Source organism: Sciurus vulgaris (genome assembly GCF_902686455.1).
Source record: "Sciurus vulgaris genome assembly, chromosome: X".
NCBI classification, from domain to species: Eukaryota; Metazoa; Chordata; class Mammalia; order Rodentia; family Sciuridae; genus Sciurus; species Sciurus vulgaris.
The window spans coordinates 28,143,783-28,165,902 of record NC_136471.1 but is presented as its reverse complement, the minus strand read 5'-3'; the positions used below and the strand labels follow the sequence as shown (position 1 = coordinate 28,165,902).

At 36.5% G+C, this 22,120-nt stretch overlaps 1 protein-coding gene across 7 annotated transcripts in view; it reads right to left on the bottom strand.

Annotated features, from left to right (window-relative positions):
• TENM1 (teneurin transmembrane protein 1) overlaps positions 1–22,120 on the bottom strand; it is a 753,664-nt gene that overhangs the window by 51,324 nt on the left and 680,220 nt on the right. For all 7 annotated transcript variants that reach the window (XM_079123321.1, XM_079123316.1, XM_079123318.1 and 4 more), the window contains one exon: positions 13,784–13,938. In XM_079123321.1, the coding sequence (XP_078979447.1) occupies positions 13,784–13,938 (155 nt within the window). The remainder of the gene's footprint in view (positions 1–13,783; positions 13,939–22,120) is intronic.

Sequence of the window (22,120 nt, the reverse complement as noted above, 5' to 3'; positions counted from 1 at the left end):
GAGATTATGTTTTCATTTCTGTAGCTACTGCTAACCCTTCTTTGTGGTATAATATTTCAGGAGGAAACTATTAAAAAATTTCACCATGGAGATGTTAAGATATAAGTGGGTATGGCTCTGAATGGGAAGCGAAACATCACAATTCATGATTGCTCTACTCAGAAGTTCATTTCAAGTTAGACCAGAATTCCACAGACTGTCTCTCTCATCTTAACTCTGTAATGTTTCCAAATGATAAGGACGCTAATAAGAGCAGATGGCCTAATGAACATTTAGAGGGAGGATTTGACTGGTCGAATTTTCATTAGGCCTCCAGTGTGCTTCTGGGTTCTGCCCACCACTTCCCTGTGTGTAATACAAAACTGCACACACTCAACAGATGGCCCAGCTCAAGCTTCATGCTTCCAGAACTCTGGAGATGGACACCTGACCACTTATCATGTGTAAAGAATCACTTAAGGAAGCACGCAGGTCACAGACTTGAGCCTGAACAATAGCAAAACTGGTGACGAATATTAAGTACCTGAGTTTCGACAAGAGGGGAGTCAAAATCACCCTCACAAACACATTGAGCAGCTCTGGTTGAGGTCTACTAATAACAGCTTCTTATAGAGTCAGTAATGATGAAATCCTCTGTGGCAAACAGTCCACTCTAATTAATGTTTCATCCAAACTGTAAGCATATCTGAGTGACTCCAGCAGCAGCAACAATGACATGAAAATCTAACACCTCATTGCACAGTATGATAGTTATTAAGCTACTGTCTCACAGCTCCAAACTCACCCCTTTAAAGATGTTGCTTTGTGATGCTGGGGTTGAGACTCTGCAATCTACATTTTTCTTTTGCTAGCTAGATTTCTGATAGATCCTGACAATATGGGGAATAAAGGAATCTTGGGAGGCTAGAGGAGTGAGAAGGGACTTGCTCCTTCCTGCTTGCTTTCTATTCCTATCAGCATTGTCCCCAAAGTAGCCCTTCATCTTGGCAGCAGTAGCTGGCAGCACTTATCAGCTTGTGTATTCTGAGAATCAGTTTTATCATGCCCCCTCAGAGGTACCAGAGGCAAATTTGATTGTTACTGTAAGAAGAACATTGTTATTATAAGAAGACTGCCATCCTCTTCTCAAAGGACTAGGTCCTAACTCCCTGGAGCAAACCCCCCACATTTCTAGGTTCTGACAACTCCAAACTCTTCCCTTTATTTCTGCAGTCCTAGAGGTGGTGGCCACTTCCTGAAGATATTCTTTCTATTTTAACCCTCTAACACCTGTGCAGCCCATCCCCTATATTAAATCCAGTTAGAAAAACTAACGTGATTTCTGATTTTTTTTTGTACCAGGGATTGAACCAGGGGTGCTTAACCACTGAGCCACATTTTCAGCCCTATTTTGTATTTTATTTAGAGCCAGGGTCTCACTGAGTTGCCAAGGGCCTCGCTGAGTTCCTGAGGCTGGCTTTGAACTTTAGATCCTCCTGTTTTAGCCTCCCAAGCTGCTGGGATTATAGGCATGCACCACCATGCCCAGCAGGTTTCTGTTTTTATGACTGGGTCTTGACTAGATTCATAACATGAACCCATACACAAATATAGAGGAAGAGTAATACACTATTGTAGGCCGGGGTAACAGTAAACTAGTAGAAGTGAACAAGAGCCAGCAAGGACCCTCTTGTTATTAGTCAATAGCATCTTTTGCCCATGTGCTGGCCTAGGTACTTTCTAACTAATAGATACTGAAATTGCCATGAAAATTCAGAAAGTATCCATAAAAATAAATTCATTGTGGCTGGAGATTATAAAGTTGTTTGCGATTGACTTTAACTTTAGCCTCTGTGACCCTCTGGAAATGCCATGTTGATGTCATTATTTTCTAGAAACTTCTCATTCTTGTGTTTTTTGAGGATGATTTCATGGTGTGCTTAATATGAGTCTCCCATAGGCCTTTTAAAGACACAATTCTGTACTGAATAGTTCATGAGGCTGACCTAAAACAATGTTTTCTGTATGTCTGAAATTTATAAATAGTAATAAATTGGGTATTTTTTTTAAAACTAGATTTCTTTTATATTCCCACTTGCTAGATTCCCTGTCAGACATTGGAATTGCTCCTTCAGAATCATCTCCTTGATTTGCTGTTGGGAGAATCCTCTGAGGTGGACCAGATGAATATCTGTTCTTATGTATCTCAAGATAAAAATCTCTCAACAAATATGGTGTGTTGGTAAATGCTTTATATGTCCTCTTGTTCACTTTTCCAAATAGACTAATTTTTGCATGAAAAGATGGCACTTTTGCTAGATGGAATGCTTCCTCTGAATTATATTTTAATTTGATACAGAAGAGTTGGCATTGATTTGTGCACTTTCCCCTCCCATAGTCAATAGAGACTGGGGCTATTCCTAAAGATACAGTCTGAAATATAGCTAGGGCCAACTGGTTTAAGTTGTGACTTAGCTGAGGATGTTGGCCCCCAAACCTCCGGACATTAACCACTGAATTTACCAACCAGACATCTGTATCTAAGAGAGCTTTGGGTTCATCTCAGGTCATGGGGCATGCTGAGCAAAATGTGTGAAAGACTGAGCAGATCAAAAGTAGTTTGCAAGCATTGCATCTTGTGACTCTCCCTGAACTTTGAAGATGCTCTTCCTCTGGTGCTTAATAGTTTTAATAAGAGCTAACGTGCCATTGTCCTTTGTGTGGAAAGAGGACACTGCTGAGGGAGTTTTATTTATGTGATAAATTACATTTTCGATACAGCATTGAGCACGGTACTTGACTTTTATTTTAAGGCCCCTGACAACTCTGGCTATTTGCTTCTGTGCAGACATTTCAGCAGAATTTGGATATGCTGGAGTTGAAGATGTTGGCCTGCTGTCCTCTACTTCTTATATGAACAACCTGAGCTGTCATTTTTGAGGAAGCAAAGTAAATATCTCTGATTAAATTTATTATATTATATTTTACTGATTATGATTTTACCTAGAGACACAGGTCAAAAAAGTGCAGTTAAAAAAGTGTTTAAGTGAACGTGGAGAAGGGAAACAATATTTAAAATAACTCTGGATAATCTTATTACAATATTTCTCCCAGTTTATCAGTTTGTTAAATTTGTATTTTTATGTACTAAAATTTTTTAAATTGATAGACATGCTTGGAACCTGAATATCTTGATTAAAACAGAAGAGTCATTGGCTGGATGAAGGAACTCATAGATTAAACTTGCTTCAAAAATCCTACCTAGGACACTGTTTTCTTCTTTTGATACATCAGCTTCACAACTTTTCCTTTTGATTTTATACTAAGCTGGGAGCCTTTTTGTTTCATCTTGAGAGAGTCATATTTTTCATATTGACCTAGATAAACTGACTTCTTTATTATCTACTCTAATATTTATTTATTTCTTTGAGAAATTGACCCACCTAGAATGGCTGCAGGCTACTCACTGCATAACCTGCTCTTTACCTCTTGATTTCAAAGAGATGGAAGATCTCACATTCAAAGATTATGAAACTCACATTACTTTCCAGCCTTAACTCTGTATAATCATCATATTACTTCTTGAAAGTAGAGAAAAATGAAGAATTTGGGACACCCATTCAGTGACTATTGTGAACATTCACTAAGTGGTCTACATAGAACTTCACATCACCACTAGGCAGATAAAACATTCTGTGAAGGTCAAAGTAGGTTAAGACTAGTGTCTGGAGTATGTTTTCTATAACCCATTGAAATACCTGTAGATATAGGGCTATCTGCAAAAGGTAAACCCATGTGAAAAGGACAGAAGGGCAGATAACACAAATTATCAGTTCCAATCTTGTTCTTTTTATCCCAGTTTTGTAACACAAGTTTAACTGTTTTGAGAGCAAAAGGTCAAATACTACTACTGGTAGTAGTAATAATGATTTATTGTGCACTTAGAGTCAAACACTTTGCTAAGTGGTTTATATATATTGTTTCATTGAATCTTCACAACCTCAGTATTGGGGAGGTAACATTATCATCCCTATATATAGATAAAGAATTTGTCCCCCAGGGGCACACAATGAGTGTGGATCCAGGATTCAAACCCAGGCAATCTCTGTTCCCAACTACTATGCTTTAGTGACTTTTTGTATTGATATAATTATGAAGGAGTATCTACCTTCAAGACCTGACTTTGTCTCTTGCATCCTCTATTAAAGAATTAGAGAAAGGTTTGGCTCTCCTTTGCAGTTCCAGAGGTGCTTTTTTCTGCATTTGACAGAGCCAGGAGACTAGGTCTGGGCTGCATGAGCAATAAATAACATTATCCATGAATGCATTTAAATTAGAGACTGACAGCGACAGATTTTACAAAATCAGAACAACCACCTTGCAGACTTATTTTGTTCTTGTGTCCTCCCATTTTAGCAAGTGTATGATGAATCAACAGAAAATATTTCCTGAAGATGCCAATTAGCATCTTACATCATCCCTTATATTTGTAAAGCACTTCATACTTTTCCAAGTGCTTTCACATTAAAAAAGAGAGGCCACTTAATCAACAATTGGGTAATTTATTGAATTAGACTTCATAAGGAAGAATAATTAGCCAGCGCTGAAATTCTAGTGTCAGTTTTCCAAGTGTATTGCTGAATCTAAAATTACAGAGAACCCTCTTCTAGGTCAGGAAGCAGACAAAGTGATTGAATTTTTCTATATTACCAAATTTCAGATGAGAGCAGAATAAATGATAAAGCTCTTTTCCTTAAATATAGAAATGGCAACTGAAAGTGTATTTATTTAACATTATGCAATTTCAGCCATTATATCTAACATATCTTTCATTTATAGGCAAGTAACATGGAAAGCCACTAGGAACATTGAAGGAAAACTTTTCAAATGGTTTTTGGTGGTGCTGTCAAATCAGAGTCTAAACAACAGTGTCATCTTATATTCTGTGACAGCATGATTTGATTGCTGTGTAGATTGAGGTTTGTGCCACTTCCCTTTCACATGCCCATCTAACTAGTGTGGCAAATGAACACATAAAAGTCAAGGTTATATGCAATGCCATATGGTCCCTTGCTTCAGTTCAACAATTTACAGTTGCAAGCACCTTTCAAAACAGAAAGTTCTTTCATATGTGTTTTGACTGTTTGGTGATTTGACTGAGTGCATGTGGCACAAATGAATAGAGCTGAATGTTGCTGATTTAAGATGCATATGTTTGGACTATTGCAATAACCAGTTGCTGAGCAGTTATACCACTGTGCTATTGATGTTGTCTAGGTATGAGAATAGTGGAAGAAAATATGAAAATTCATTGCAAATTTGGTTGCTATGACTTTTAATGGCATCTCATCCATTATTTGATGTTTATTATAAAGATGGTTGGTTCAGTTGATTAAATGAACCATGGATGATTAGGATGGAGTTAAGTGTTTGGCATAAGGCTATGGAATAACTATTTCACTTCCATTCTGCTACTCCCTGGTTTCATTAATCTGCTGTTTTATCCTCTTTCTACTCCCTTCTCTTATCCTTTTTGTCATTTCTCCTTTTCTCCCATGTAGCTGAATCTGTTGCCCATTGGTATTGCTGGCCCCTGAGAAACCTGTTTCCAGTTATTTCAGATACCTTGGTTTCATCTTCCTTGTCTTGCTGTTGACTTGCAACTCATTCTTTCATTTTACCACATATGCCTGTAGCTGAATTATCTGGAGTATGACCAGAGACATTTCCTTTGCGTTGACAGTGAGATTGGCTCCACAGTCACTGAAGCATTGAGAGGGTGTGGTAGGGGTGGAGGTGGTGAGATTTTCATCTCTAGTGGCAAGAACTTTTAAAATAAACTTTCTTTTTTCCCCTGGGAGATCCCTTTATTCAAGCAAACTTATTATAATTCAGATTTTCTTGATTCCCTACAGAGCTTCACAAAACTCAGAAGTCTGTCCCTGCAGGGAATTTCACTTATAATGGCCTCCATTCGAAAGATCTAATTCTGTTCTCTTTTAGTGTGCACATGGGAGAGTGATGGAAGTGCACAAAGAAAGGCAAGTAACCCTTGAAAAACTTGAGTTTCAATATCATCCATATCACTCAGGGTGATGGAGGACATTCTATAGACATGAAAGGGCTGGCAGGGGAGAGAGAGACAATGAGAAACATTAGGCAAGAGTTTGAGAAGGGGAAAAGAAGGTGCCTTTTCTCCTCTTAAACTACTGTTTCTTTCCTTTTTTTTTTCTTCTCAGATGCTGTGACTTTTCATGCTTGGATGTTATTATACGTATTTTTTGAAAACAACAGAAAATGCTGAATCTACTTGTGTAAAGTTGAATTGACATGTAGATTTTGAAAAGGAGGCTTTATATTCCCCCTTATATCCAGTTGTGGTTAGTTTAGTTGAAGCTTGCAAAAAAATTCTAAGGACAATAGAAAATGGATTTTTCAGTTATATAGAGAGTGGAAGACAACCAGGGAAGGCATAGGTCTGCTGCTTGGGGCAGGTGGCATAATGCTGATGGATGAGAGAGAAAGGGAAGGTATTGTTTTCTCTGTTAAGGAAAAATGCCACAAAGAATATTGATTCAAAGTTACCAAAGCCCAAGATGAGTGAAGGAATTTTAACTGAGTTTGAATAATATTTTCCAGGAAGAATTACCTTATAGAACTTAAAAATGGGATTTAAGAATCTCTGTGTGTGTGTGTGTGTGTGTGTGTGTGTGTGTGTGTGTTGATTATTATGAAGTAGTGAGCAATCAAAGATGTGATGGAAGATCAGAGGTGGTTATACTTGAATGTGACTTCAAGAAGAATTAGTTATGTTACACAAACTGCATGAAGGGAGCTTGATTTGGAAAAGATTCTCAAACGTTATTTCTTAGATGAGAAAGTGGTGTTGATAGCTAGTATGACTGGAAACAGATTTTTGTCAAGCAGTTCTTATTGCCTTTTAAATAGAGTTACCAATATGGTAAGGAATCTTTGAGTTTTAAAGACACCTTTGTGTATGAGTTGGGGGAAAATTGGTGAGAATAGCTTTCAGACCTGTTTGTTTTGGCTGTGACTCTCACTCAGAACTATTTTTTACACTATCATCCAGTTTAAATAAAAAGTATGAACTAATACTACCTTATTACACATGATACATTCTGAATTTTTTTGTTGTGTTTCATTTTTTAAAAAAGCTCTTCATGGTCTGCTGTGAATCGTAGGCCGTAAGTGATAGCTCAGATAGAAGTGTCCATAACCTAAAAGATAACTGGTTCACTGATGCCACAATTGTATTTTGGCTTATCTATTTATCAATTTTATCATGAATGAAGACATAAAAGACATTCTTCAAGTCTGTAGGTGACACAAGGCTGGGAAGGATGGTAAAGACATTGGATAAGAGCAGAAAAATATAAAAACAAAATGGACTGAACCAAATGACGTGGAATTGAAGGCATGCTAATAGAAAACCCTGTTGTTTTATTTAGATAACCAACTGTACAAGTATAAGATGAGGACACAGGAATGAGAGAAATGAATTTTTAGTCCACAACAATAATATCTACCAAAAGTGTGATGTAGTTGTGAAAAAATCCAAATGAACTTTAGCTGTTGTTTCTTTACCTGTGCTCTTAGCATTTTGCAAAAGTGTCTTGGGAGTCACCAAAAGAACTATCACTGGATGAGAGTAAGACTAATAGGGAAGGTTCTGGGACATCACTTATTTGAATTTGCTGTTTTTCAACTTTTTAATAAATTGGTAATTATTTTGTTTGAAGTAAATATTCTGTGTCTAAAGTCCTTTTGAAAACTACTGGGACAAAGGAACAGAAACAGAGAATGTAAAGAGTTGTGATAGTCTCCATTCTATTTCCAAGTGGTCAGAGCATACTTGGATTACTTTATTCATTTCTAGAAGCCACACTTTCAAAGAGACATGGATAAATGGAAAGATGTTCAGAGGTGAGTGAGGAGAGTGATGAAGGAACTCAAAACCATGACAAGTGAGATACAGTTAAATTAATTTGGGATTTGATTATGGAGGAGACAGTTTGATAGAGCATTTTGCTGAAAATAATGTGGATTTTGGCATCAGGTTAAACAGGTTCAAATTCCAACTCTGTCCATCTTATTGGTTGTGGGGCCTTGACCAAATTACTCAATTCTCCTGAATCTTTTTTCACAGTTATTAAAAATGGGTAAATGTAATACCTATCTTGAAGGATTGTCAGGAGGATTAAATAAGAAAATATGCATCAAAGAATCCAGCACAGTACTTGATTCACTGGTATATTAGTTTAATAGAAAAAAGATTAAATTTATCACTATAGTCTGAAGAGTCACAGTAAGACTAGGTGGAAAAAGTTAAAGGAACAAAACATTACAGTTAAAGGGATCTATCAGTCAGAAAAATTCAAAGATGGAATGAACTGCTTGGGAGAAGGTAGTAACTTACTTATCACAAAAAGCATTTGAGAAGAAGCTGGATTGTTTCTATATGGTGAGAATATTCTGGAGGGGAGTCTAGTAGCATCAAGCAACTGGGACTATTCCCAGTTTCAGGACTACTAGTAGACTAGCTTGATAGACTAAATGTATTGCGCTAATGTTTCTTTCTCTGAAGAATCCATTACCTTTCTTCCTTCTTAACCATGGATGATCCCCCTGCCTTTCATTAGGCCCATCTAAGAAATGGGTACTATTGGGAACCAGTGAGGAGTGTACAAATCATCCAACAAGCACTTGTGTAGGCCCAGCTATGTATTGGGGCCTTCAGACAAATAAATCAAAGTGTGTGCCTTATGGGAAGTAGGTCAACAGGATTATCTATGCATGCAAAAGATCCATGTTGCTAGTGTATTTGCTATTGGGCTGATTTTTGAATGGTCATTGGGGTGGCTTCATGAAGCAAATCCAGTGTTTAGATTTGCTATCCTACCAAGAGACTTGGTCAAATCCCAATTCCATTCTAGTCAGGCATGAGATGGAAATGCAGAGCAGGAAGATTCAAACGCAACAACGGAAATAGAGAGCCAATCTCTTTATAATCAACTCATCTCCTGAAGTGAAAGGCCTGGTTGTTTATAGCAGTGCTTAGAAAGGGAAGTTATGCTTCAGAGTTTATACTGAGAGTTCAGTTTCACATTTCAGTAAATAAAAAAGAAAAGATATTGATTTTGAACAAATGGCTGATTTTATTGTCAAAGCAAATTTCATTTCTTGAGATGATTAGATTTTATTAAACTATTTCCTAAGTGCCACTAAACACATTCTGCAAATAAACAACATATTCCTCAACCAAGCAGCATTTTTCACTCAGCTAAATACAGTGACATTTGGTCAACTCCAATTGTCATTGAAAATATGGAAGCTGGAGAAATACATGCTTGAGGTCAGAATGCTTGTGCTCAATTTGCTTGTATCACTGAATAACTCTATGATCACAGCACAAAACATACCAGTTAAAGGGTGGTTGGGTGTTGGAGATAAAACGCAGCAGTATGAGTAAGATGCTCAGCATAGTTCCTGGCCCATAGTATGCTCTCAATAGGTGATGGAAGTTATTCTTAGTACTACTAGAGGACATTAAGATCTACTGAAGTCTAGGACAGGCCACACAGGATTGTTTCTTTCTAGAGCTCTAGTTTGTCTCAGAAAGTACAAAAGACAAAACAACTATGAGAAAAAGAACCATTTTGTTGCATGACTTCCCAACCTCCACAGATATTATACTAGCATAGATAGGACTTTCCTTGTTGGTGACCTTTTGGTTTCAAAATGATGGGAAGATAACAAGGAACTTTAGGAATGTAGTTATATTTTGGTAGAGAAGCCTTCAAGAAGTGAAGATAGTTGGTACATCTTCCTAATTCCAGAAAGTCCTGGATGCCAAGCATTTATAGATTTTTGCTGTCCAACATTTGCATGAGAAGTTCCAAGAAGCAGGAACTCTACAAAAAGTTTTGAAAATACATGGTGCTGCCACACAGTCTTAGAAACAGTAAGCTCTTCTTAAAGTCTGAATCAGATCTTCATGCTGCAGCACAGGCCTCTATTTTCTTTCCTGTCTGTTCCTGTCAGCAAAAACCATGTGCTCTCATTTAGACATTTGTCTCTGCCCTCATCCATCAATATATTTTGATTTACTGAAATATGAAACTGAGCGCTGTGTAAGCTCAGCTGGATCACTGTAAGTACTACTATAAACAACTGGGCCTTTGCTCTTGGAAGGTGTTGCGAAGCTCTTTACTCAGCTTTCTTCTTTCAAACTGAAGATAGCCCCAGTTTTTAAGTACAGTCATGGGAAACATTGGTCGCCAACCTGCCACGGTTGTCTAAACAGACAGGAAGTTTTGGCCATAAAGGCTGAGCATCTAGGCAGCTGTGCCACACACAAGCCTTCCCCTGGTAAACACTCTATCCACTCACTCATATGATTTCATTCAGTGTTCTCCAGCTTTTGTCCATCTGTGTCCCACCTGGATGCTGATTTGCTCACACCTGGGAGCTCTGATTTCTTTCAAATCCAAAGCCTCCCCTTCCCAGTAAACAACTCAAAAGAAGTGATCTGTTTTCACTTTATCTATTTCCTCACTTCTCATTCTATCGCTCACTCCAGTTCCCATTAATTCATACCCTACAAAAGGTACTCTAATTACAGTCCCTAATGCTTAAAACTAAATGGCTTCTTGAAAAAAACACTTTATTTTCCATGACCTCTGAGCAGCATTTGACAATGACCTTGAAAAGCTTGCTTCCCTTGGCTTTTTTTTTTTTTTTTTTGTCCACAAAACGTTTTGGCCTTCCTCTAACTTGTCAGGTCCCTTCCTTTCAGCCACCTATGTGGGTTAGTTTTCATTTCTCATCTTTCTCTTGACTATTGGTGTTCTTCAGTTTGATCTTAAGCCTTCTCTCTCTCTCTTTTTTAATTTGGTACCAGGGATTGTACCCAAGAGCATTTAACCACTGAGCCACATCCCTAGACTTATTTTTTTGAGTCAGGGTCTTACTAGGTTGCTTACAATCTTGCTAAATTGCTGAGGGTGACTTCAAACCTGCGATCCTTGTGCCTCAGCATCCTGAGCTCCTGGGATTACAGGCTTGCACCCCACACCCAGCTAAGCCTTCTGTTCTTTTTATGTAATGTACCCTATCTAGGAAGACTTGTCCACTCCCCTATTTGCCATAGCTAAATGTAAAATAATAATGACAAATCTGGTCTTCATTTCAGACCTTGAGATTTAGACCTACATCCAGGTATTTTTACCTGGATGCCAAAGAGGCACCTCAAAATCAACATGCCTTTAATAGAACCCATCTTCTAACCCTTGCTCAAACCTGCTTCTCTTGTATTCTCTGAGTGAATGATACTACCATCTGTGTACTTCTTTAAGTCTGAAATAGAGTCAGTCAAAAACTTCTTTGATTTTGGCTTCAGCATTTCAAGAATCTGTATAGCTTTCTCAACGCATACTGTGATCCTTTGAATTCAGTCATTATCCTTGCTTGTTTCTGTAACATCATAAAACTGAGCAGTATCATGGTCAGTCTCACCATAGAGTTGTATTCCAAAGAAATATCAGCTGAACATCCAAAAAAGCATTGGAAAGCAATTTAATTTGTATGGATTTTTTTGAAAAATTGCTAATCATTGCTATATTCCTATGTTTTGTTCCTGTCACACTCATATTACTTCAATTGCCTCTTAAGTGATCTCCCTGCCTCTACCACTGATTTGCTCCACCCTATTCTCCATATTATATCTAGAATTATCTTTTAAAAATGAATTTCCCTGCTCAATGGCTGTTTTTGGTTTCCCATTGTCCACTGGGTAAAATAAAAACTCTATCACGCTTATAGGGTCCTTCACCATTTCACCCCTGCCTGCTAACCACATTAGTTTCATCTCTCACTACTCCTCATATTTTTTCACCACAGTGTTCTTTTGATATAGGAATATATGTTAACTGTGTCTGCTGAGTACTTACTACACATATTCAAAGAACATATAGTCTATGTCTCAAACCAGAAGAGATGAGGTAGTTTTTACCGTGGCAATTATGGAGATGAGGATCATGTTCACTCTATTTAGCCAAAGGATTCTCTTTTTCAGCATAACTTTTGCACACAGAAACAGATAAGTTGTTTAGAGTTGACTGATCACAGTATAAAGTGTCCTATTTTAAGTTAAAAATACCCCACAAGTGAATCATATATATGCATCTTTTCTCTCCCCCTCCCCCACATAAATACATTCACACCCTTCTTTATTGTCATAAATAAAGCTTCTTTTCTTTGCCTTCTGCAGGATTTGAATCACAGAAAACTTAGGACTATTCTAGGACTTGACAGTCTGACCCACTCAAATATGTATTAATGGTTTGTTAATTTTGTCTGTTTTCCAGGCATTCCAACTACCCATTTTATTATTGATGACTATATTTGACCATTTTCTGAGTTTCTGGGGTGAGGCAGGAGGCACACACAGAAGGAGAGACCCCAAATAGATACATCTCTAGTTTTTTATAGATTAGGCATGGTGGGTAGAGGTGGGAGGAAGACATTAGAACTAATGACTAAAGTAAGGTTTCTGAGTGATGCATCCATTTTCTTTTTCTTTTTTATCCTGGTTTTCAGGTGGTATGACAATGGAGCAACAGGAATATCCTAACGGTGGAAGACACCACTAGTTGCCTATGCAGTAGCAACTTTAAAACTCCTTGCTTAACGGAACCCTGATACTGATTCAAGAATCAGGCAGCAATACATGTAAGGAAGGTGTCCCAGACCTTCTAGACCTTCTAGGTGTCTAGAAGTTCTTAATCTATTACAAAAATCATATTTTCCCTTTGTCAGTGACTAGTGAAAGCAAAATGCATGTGACTGAATTCTAGCCAATGTGACCTAAGAAGGGAATCTACTAGTGTCTTTAGTTATATCATTATGTGAGATAATGAAGCCTTATTTTGTAAACTACTTTTAGACAAGTGTTTTATTATTTGCACCCAAACCATCCTCTCTGAGACGATAACCAATCCTAAAACTCTCAATATCTACTCTAATTCCCTTGAAAAGATTATCTTTTCAATAATATACTTCATCAGAGTCACAGATTTATGAAATATTAGAGCAATGAAAGTCCCTCTGAGGATTGTTTAGTCTATTTCCTTTACTTCACATACCAACCTCTTGTCTATAGCCTAAGCATCCACACAATACTGGGACCATGTGGTATGCTCCATAATCTCTCTCTCTCTCTCTATATATATATAGAATGGTGATAATATCAGAATTTTGGACCCAGATGACAGTTACAGTCAATTTTTTCTTACTGGCTAAAAATTTTTGCTAAACAAATGTAAAACAGAATTCAGAGAGGATACTGCTTTTACTTAGGTAAATTTTAGAACATCCTAGGTGTTTATACATACATGAATAACAAATCATGCTCATATTCATTATAAAAAGATTTCTAAAGACATTTAGTGGTCACCACTTTTTGAAATTTGAGCTATTGTTTCATTTAAAAACAATAAAATTATATATCTTGGAAAATGTTCAATAAACAAGATTGGCTTTGCCCTCTAATTGATTCCAATTTGGGAGACTTTGTTATGCCAGCATTCCACCTAGCATTACCATTTTCTCCCAACTAAGTTTTTCTGAGGAAGCAAAAAGTAACTTACATAGAAAGCAACTTCTGCTATCTGGCATTTTAACAAATACACCAGGCTTCCTTTCTACCTAATTTCTGTATGAGAAAATTGTTATCCATTTCCATGATGCCAAATGATGATAACACTTGAAAACCAGTGGTGCCTACCTGAGTGATGTCCATTCCTGAGTCACAGCTCAGTGGCTGTGTGGAAGTCAGACCGTTTGAGCCGATTACAGTTGTGATCACAGCATTCTCATCAATTCTCCGAATCATAGTCCCATCCACAAAGTAAATGAATCCATGCCTATCAACTGTGATGCCTGTTGGGAAAGAATAAATGAGCATTAGTAGTCTGGTGGGTCACATTTGCACTAAGATCAGTATTTTGAAAGAAGCCATAGAAATGGGAAGGCATTTTAAAGACATATGGATTCAATTTTGCTCAGCATAGACGGGACAGTAATGGGAGAGGTTTGTTGGGACACATATTCCCTTCTTTGTATTTTAAAAAGAAATGACAAAAATAACATAAAGAGATAAAGCCAGGTCTAATAATTTTGTTGTATCCTGTTTTATATTTTCATCACCTTGATACTTGCTTACTCCCACAAACAGAAAAATGTTCATTTTAAAATAAATGGAAAAAGACAGGATAGGTGTTCTATGTTACATTTCTTTTGGGGTATGGATATATGAGCCACTACTTATTTTCATGGTTACATTAGGAAATAACTGTCTTGAAAAATATTAGAATTATTTTTATTAATTTATACTCAGTTAACAGCGTGTTTGTAATAATTCTGATAAACTGGGTTGAGGTTTTTCCCTCTGTATTATCTATTAAGAAGGGGTTGGAGAGCAAAATTGTGGCTAAGCTTCTAGAAAAAATAAGTCAAAAAATTTTCATAGTAGTTTTTGCACACCATGTTAATTATAGTCTGGTTTCTTAGAAAGTATAATAGCAGCTAGAAGACCTGGGCTCTAATATTGAATATATCACTTAAAACTGATGTGTTACTTTGAGTTATTGTCTCTAAATTTCAGCCTCCTCTTTGATAAAATAGGGAAAATATGATCTGCATTACCTAACTAAGGTCACCTAAGGTAGGGCTCAGTTTTAAAACCTAGTCAGTCCTAAACAACCTGGGATAAAGTTTAATTTATAAATTAGGCACAGTAAGGGATTAACCACAATAACTGAATGAAAAGGGAATAATTATAATAGTATACTGCAACAAAATTTATGTGAATGTGGTCTCTCTAAGTATCTTATTGCATCATACTTACCCTTCTTGTGATGATGTAAATGATTCAATGCTTACATTATGAAATGAAATGAGGTGAATGATGTAAGCATTGTGACACAGCATTAAGCTTCTACATAAGGATTACTTGAACACAACACTGTGATACCCCAATGGTTGATCTGGTAACTAAATGGTTATGAGGTGACTGATGAGCAGGTTGCATATACAGTGTGGATACTCTGGACAGAGGGATGATTCACATCCCAGTCAGACAGAGCAGGATGGTGCAAGATTTTAACATGATACTTAGAATGATGTGCAATTTAAAACTTTTGAATTATTAATATTACATTTTCCATTTACTATTTTTGAACCATGTTTGACCACAGATAACTAAAACTGTAGAAAGTGAAACTGTGGATAAGGAGGAGACTATTGTACTCTCAAATTACTCTAAAACCTGTAGTTTTCCATCTCCCCTTTATTGAGATCTGGTAAAACTTACTGCGCATGTGTAAAAGTTAGAAACTTCTATGCTAACAAGCATGTTTTTCTAATACAAGATTTTACACACACACACACACACACACACATACACACACACACTCGCATGTACTAATCTTCCTGGATAAACATAAACTCATCTGAAGACAATTTATAAACTCAAGAAATGGCTTTTATATGAGCTAATTCCTTGGCAGGAGGTTAATATTAGAACTTGGATCTATCATATATTTGATTAGTCCTTATTTTCCTTATAAAGAACTAATCCTTAACATCTATAAAACTTACAGATCCATTTTAACTTCCCCTGAATGCCTAAAAAGTAATCTGCTAAAGTGAGTTCTCCAAGAAAACCAGCATTCCCAAACAAGTAAATTCTACATCAATGAATGACATTATCATTTTTAGAGACATAAGGACCTTTAAAGTTTATAAGCAGACTCTTAAGATTGAAGCAGGTCAAACAATAATGAACATTTATTTCCTCTGCAGAATATTCCAGTTGAAGATGAACCAAGGGGAAACTCTGCCTTTTATTTTTGTATGTGTTTTGGCAAAATCAATTTTTAACTGCCTAAAATTTGATCTGGTTTGTGACAGGCCTATGCTATGACTACCTTCTATGAACTGACTTCTATATTAAATATTAGTATGTGTAAAATTCAAAAATTGGTTGTCAGAAGAGGAAGGACTGAAGGATTGAGATTCAAGCATGGAGAAGGGGTGAGAGTAAATGTGCTCAAAGTGTATGAAATTATAAATCACTTATTAAACATCCAGTAAATGCCAGTATGCTAGATCTTTTGAGACCTAAAGGACCAAGATTCTGGGTATACTGAAACCAAGAGTAAGAGGAGTACTATGAAACTTTACTAAGGTATTAAAGATAAAATTAAGTATTGGTCCTTTTAGAAAGTAGTAAACTTAGAGAGTCTGATCCTCTGAAAATTTAAGCAAGTTCATGAAAGGTATAAATAAATAAATGTATATTTAACTAAAGTATTTGTGGAGATGCATTAATCAGCTTTCTGTTACTGTAACAAAAATCTGAGATAATATACTTAAAAAAGGAGAGGTTTATTTTGGCTGTGTCAGAATTTTAGCCCATGGTTAGTTTGCCCCATTTTTTTTGACCTGTGGTGAGGCAACTCATCATGGTGGGAATGTATAGTGCATTAAGTCTTCTCACAGCTAGAAGTGAAAAAGAGGAAGGAGTGAGGTCCCACTACCTACTTCAAGGGCATGATTTCAATGACCAGAAGACCTTCCCATAAGCCCTAATACTTAAAGTTTCCACCACATCTCAATAGTGCTATGCTAGAGACCAATACATAAGACCTTTAACACATGGGACTTTTGGGGGACATTTTAGATTCTAACTGTAACTGTCGGTATATTTATGCTGACAACAGAGAAGGACAAGTCTGTTCCTTAAGTACCACATTATTATCCCCATCAGAGTACAAGATTTGGGATGACCCAGGGAGAATAATGTTGGACTGTACATGGTTTTCCTACTTTTAACTTTTGTAAAGTTTTAAACACTGTGAACTTATCTCTTTCTGTTCATGTCAGCTGAGTTCCACAGATGAGTGCCCTTTGAAATAAGTCTGGGCTTATTAAATACTCACTACTGTATTTGCCTTCAGGGCTTATTCTGCTGATAGTTTGTAGAATATTCTCCTTTCATATATTTGTGTAGCAACTTCTTTTTATCATGGTCCAAATTCCAAACACACTCTTTTTTCCTTTAGAGTCTTTAATTAACTTTGATTGGGTTACACTTAGGCATGGGGTTGAAAAGATACAGTAGAAGGGCTTTGAGGAAACTGGGGGTATATGTGCTTTATAAATGAATATAGGCATATTTTAAATGTACATATTTTCCTCTCATTTTCTTTCCCTTACCAACCAACCAACCAACCAACCAACCAACCAACCAACCAACACCCAAACTATTTCCCAAACAACTAGTTTTACAAACTCTTTGCTGGTGGAATTTAAGGGATGTTTAATTTTCACTGAGGATAGAAATCAAATTGGAAATGCCAGGCAGGAAAAATATATTTTTGTCCATCATTTGGAGAGGTTTTCCTTCCTATAATGAGTATTGCTATAACCTAGGGATAGTGATGATGTAGTTTGATCTATTACTGCTTGTTAGACTGAGTGGGAGGAGGTGACACATACCCACTATATTTTAAACTTTATTCTTCAGAGATGGGGATGTGATTTCAGATCACATAAAGCCATCTGGGGCTAGCAGAATCTGAAGATTAAATTTACTTTAGTATTTTGATGCTGTTGTATCCAGATCTCTAAACCTTGTTACCCAATGTTGTAGGCATAGCTTGTTCCAATAGTCATGTTCATTGATGAGCTTACTGACAGTGTTTTCATTAGCACTTAAAACACAATTGAAGGCACAGTCTTTGGATAAAGAAATTCTTCATTAAGAAAACCACTTTCAGGGTTTAAAATTTTAACCAGTATTCATGTTTAAAGCAAGCAAGAAAATATATATCTGTGATATTACCACAAGTTTAGACAGTGATGCTGGGAGGGTGGGCGTGGAGGTGGGAAGAACAACACACAACAGCTTGAGTCCTCATACCCACCCACCTCCACCAAGGAAAATATTAGGCTCAGACGCCCATGCAGCATGTTTAGCTTGGAGCACATTTTTACATTTGTGAGAAAATAAATAAATCCTTGTAAATTAGTGCACATAATGAAAGCACTGACAGACCATAACCTGGAAGTGTGAATGGTGCTGTCTCCATTCATCAGCATTAAGCCCTAACAAGCTCCTTCTATGGAGGGACCTGCTCATAAATAAAGTGCATCTTGTAAAAAAATTATTCACAATGTCTTATGCAAAGTAGGGGACATTATATAATATCTGAACTGCAGGTTCTCTTCTCTCTGAAGCATCTCTCTGTATGAAATGGCTGCAAATTACAGGTGAAATTATTTGACTTCCTTCTTTGTCTTATTATCCTCCAATGAATAAATGCTATAATTCTTAAGAAGACAATTGCCTAAAGCTTGGACAGTCAGGAAAGTTACTAATAAATTTATCACCTTTTGGGAAAGAGGATGCTGCTGATCAATATTAAAGGAACAAGGGCATGCTGATGTGATCACCAGAAGTCCAAATGTGGAACTTAATAGCCTGGAAATAGTAGGTAAAATCCCAAATTAGATAACAGCAAAGATGAGTTTTGGACTGTGCACAATGCCAGTTTCAAATGTTGGCAAAAGGCATCTTTATACTTAATTTAAAAAAATTACAGCTGATAAGCAGATGATGACATATAATGGGGGGTGGGAGGGGTTAGTGTTAGGGTTAGTATTAGGTTTAGGGTTAGGGTTAAGGAGGGGGGCAAGAATGGAGGAAGGAAGGACTGTATAGAGGGAAAAAAGGGGTGGGAGGGGTGGGGGGGAAGGGAAAAATGACAGAATGAATCAAACAACATTACCCTATGTAAATTTATGATTACACAAATGGTATACCTTTACTCCATGTACAAATAGAGAAACATGTATCCCATTTGTTTACAATAAAATTAAAAAAAATTACAGCTGTTGAGGCCACCTACATTTTTATTATTTCTATATGAAAAATGAAGCCTCTTTTCAAATATAAGCTTTGGAAAGTAGTCATAAAATTCTTTTCATCTATGGCCCTGACAATCACAAAACTGAAATACTGGATTTTTTTTTTCCTGCCACAATCTGCTCTTTAATTTTATGAGACAGAGATAAATGGTTAAAATCAACTTCCAGGAAATGTCCTAAGCTCAATATAGTGTCTGCTCAATCACCAATACTGAGAGTGCTGAACTGTAAATGACATTAGCCAGTTGATCCTAAAGTGTTCTTTAAGTTAGAGACACTTTGCTTTGTTTTTGTGCATTCCAATTCTCTGAAAATTGGCATCATATATGTGGTATATATGGAATCTCTACTAGACAGAAAAATCTTTTCTCCAACTGATCTGACTACTGTCCACTTAATTAACCACTGGGATCAGAAAGGGCCAACTTACTTCTGCTCCATAAGCCTGTGAAGTTCTCTTGCTAAGTAACCACTAAATGAAGCTTCTAGAACTCAGAGGACTTATAGATACAAGTGTGTCATTAGGGGTTGGAAAGAGGCAGAATTTAATGAACAGCTGAGGTGATTTCACTGAGTAGTTAACAATGAGATCAGAATTTTTCCAATAGAAGGCTTTAATAAACTCATTGTAATATTGCAAGTCTGGTGACTAAGTATTTAATCAGGTATTCTGTTTAATAAAGAAGTGATAGTCTATTTTAAACAATAAAAGTAATTTCCAAAGCATTTAAATACAAATTTAAAATGATAAACACCCAAACTAATGTTCTACTGCTTAGAATATCCTTTTCTTGATGGCTCAGAAAGTATTTTAAAAGGCTTCAGAGACATCATAAGGAACAATACATTTATGGATTAGTTAACCAAGAATTCTGATTGAGAGAAAGATAGACAGGGCCAGTTTTTTAAAATTCAGTTCTCAAAGTTTTAGATTTCAGCTTTGCTGCAAGGTGAGGTGTATAAACAGTTCTTCTACTGCTACCAACCACTATTTTCTAAGAGCTTACTGAGGAAGCTGTTCTTCCCTTACTAATTTATTCAAAATTTATGCTAAATATGTTATATATCAGGCACTATGTTAGGTACTGGGAGTAAAATACAATTTAAAATAGGTATGATATTGCCCTTGAGGAGCTCAGAGATGTGGGGGAGAAGGGCAAATAGCCAGGCACAAAGCCATTAGATAAGCACTAGTTTGGGGCGAATTCAGGGTGCTATGGGAGTACTTGGGGCCTGGGCTGGGGATATTAAGGTTGCAAGTGGTATCTGTGTTGAGTGATGTGTAAGCTTAAATCTAAAGAAAGGTGTTTAATTTCTGATGATTCTAGTATGAAATCCAGGTAAACAACAATGAAAATTCATGAAGTAGGACTAATATTATTAAATAAGGACTATTCCCATTTGTTGAGGGCACTGTGGTATTTCAGATACTGTGAATTCTTTCACGTATTTTATCACACTTAATACTCATAGTAGACTTGGGAGTAGGTGTTATTTTCATTTTTTAGATAAGAAAATGGAAATGCAGAGAAGTAAAGTGACTAACTCTAGGCTACATACTAGCTCATGTTTGTCTGAGTTCAATACCAGTTCTCTTAATCACTATATCATTTAGCTTAAATGAGGCTATCAATTGCTTTACCATAGGAGTACTGTATAAGACTAGTTTAAGAAGGTTCGGAAACTCCATCAGATTATCTACAAAGTGTTTTGTTTAAGGGTATATTGTCATAGGGAGAGGGTCCATTGGTTTTTTTACATTGTCAAAGGGATTGATGCAAAAATATTGTTAAGAATCTTTGTATTTCTGTATATCTCCTCGACTTCTTCAGAATTGTTCTTCAAAGACATTCTGTAACTTTATCCCTGCAAAATTAGTGAATTTGATGGAAGTAATAAGAGTTTCCATGTGTTAAGAAGTTTGATTACTTGGTTATTATTATATGAGCTGCCACTTAAAAAGGAGGTCCCAGAAACTCATATACATTCAAGGGTCTGGTAGGTAACATAAATGTAAAAGTTAGGCTAGGTGTTAGACCATAATGGTTACAGGGGAAATGAAAGTTAACTAAAGAGATCATTTCCCACCTAAACGCTTTCATTTTTTTAAAAAATTAAAGGCACCATGTAAACCAAATGAATTATATCTTTGAACTGAATCTTATCCTTGACTTTCCAGTTCATGATTCTTGCTAGAGGATAATCAGGAAGGATATATCAATACTGAAGAGGCTGCTATAACTAGAGCAGATCTATGAACTTAGAGTTAAGTCTAAATAACTAATTTAGTACTGCTGTTAAAAGTTATGTCTTGGTAAAAGAACCATGAAACCAAAGATAACCAAAGCTAGTTGTGATTCTCACCTCTGGAAAATGAAATAATTGGATAACTGTTAATATAATACTTTTTAAGAACACAGTCTCTTTTGTTCCCACCAAGATTAAATCCCATAGTTTGTGACAAGTTCATCAAATTTAGTCAAATCAAGTGAGAATAGTAGGTATTCAAGTTGAATTCATCTTGTTTTTGTTCTGGCCCCCTTTCTCTTCTTCATTACTATTTCAGAAGGTCATTTCCTTTTTAGTATGGCACAGACAGTACTACGTATTCAGATCATTCTTTTTTTCCTTCTGAGAATAAAGTTAGATTGCATTTCCTAGGTTCCTCTACAGTTAGGTGTAGGCAGAAGTGATGTATGTCACCTCTAGGCCTGACCCCTAATGAAACCTCTGTTGAGTTCCTCTATGAATCTTTTTCTCCTCCCGTGGTCTAGCTGGATGCACAGAATCCAGTAGAAAAGTGAAAGGCCTAAGGTATCTAGAATCCGCTAGATGGAAGGAGATGGGTTGCCTGAATAACTATTTGGAGCAGAGATTCTACATCCCACCACTTGGCAATGCATATTGGACTGTGATGTGAATAAGAAATACATTATTAGTTTGTTAAGCCTCCAGGATGATGTAAGTGTGTTTAATATAGTTTTTAGCTTGGCCTGACTATTATATTCACCAGCCCCAAATCATATTCACCTTTCAAGGCTTTTATAAGATATTTCTCTTTATATTTTAAAGTGACAGAAAATTATACACATTAGTGGTATACCATATAATATTCAATACATGTACACAT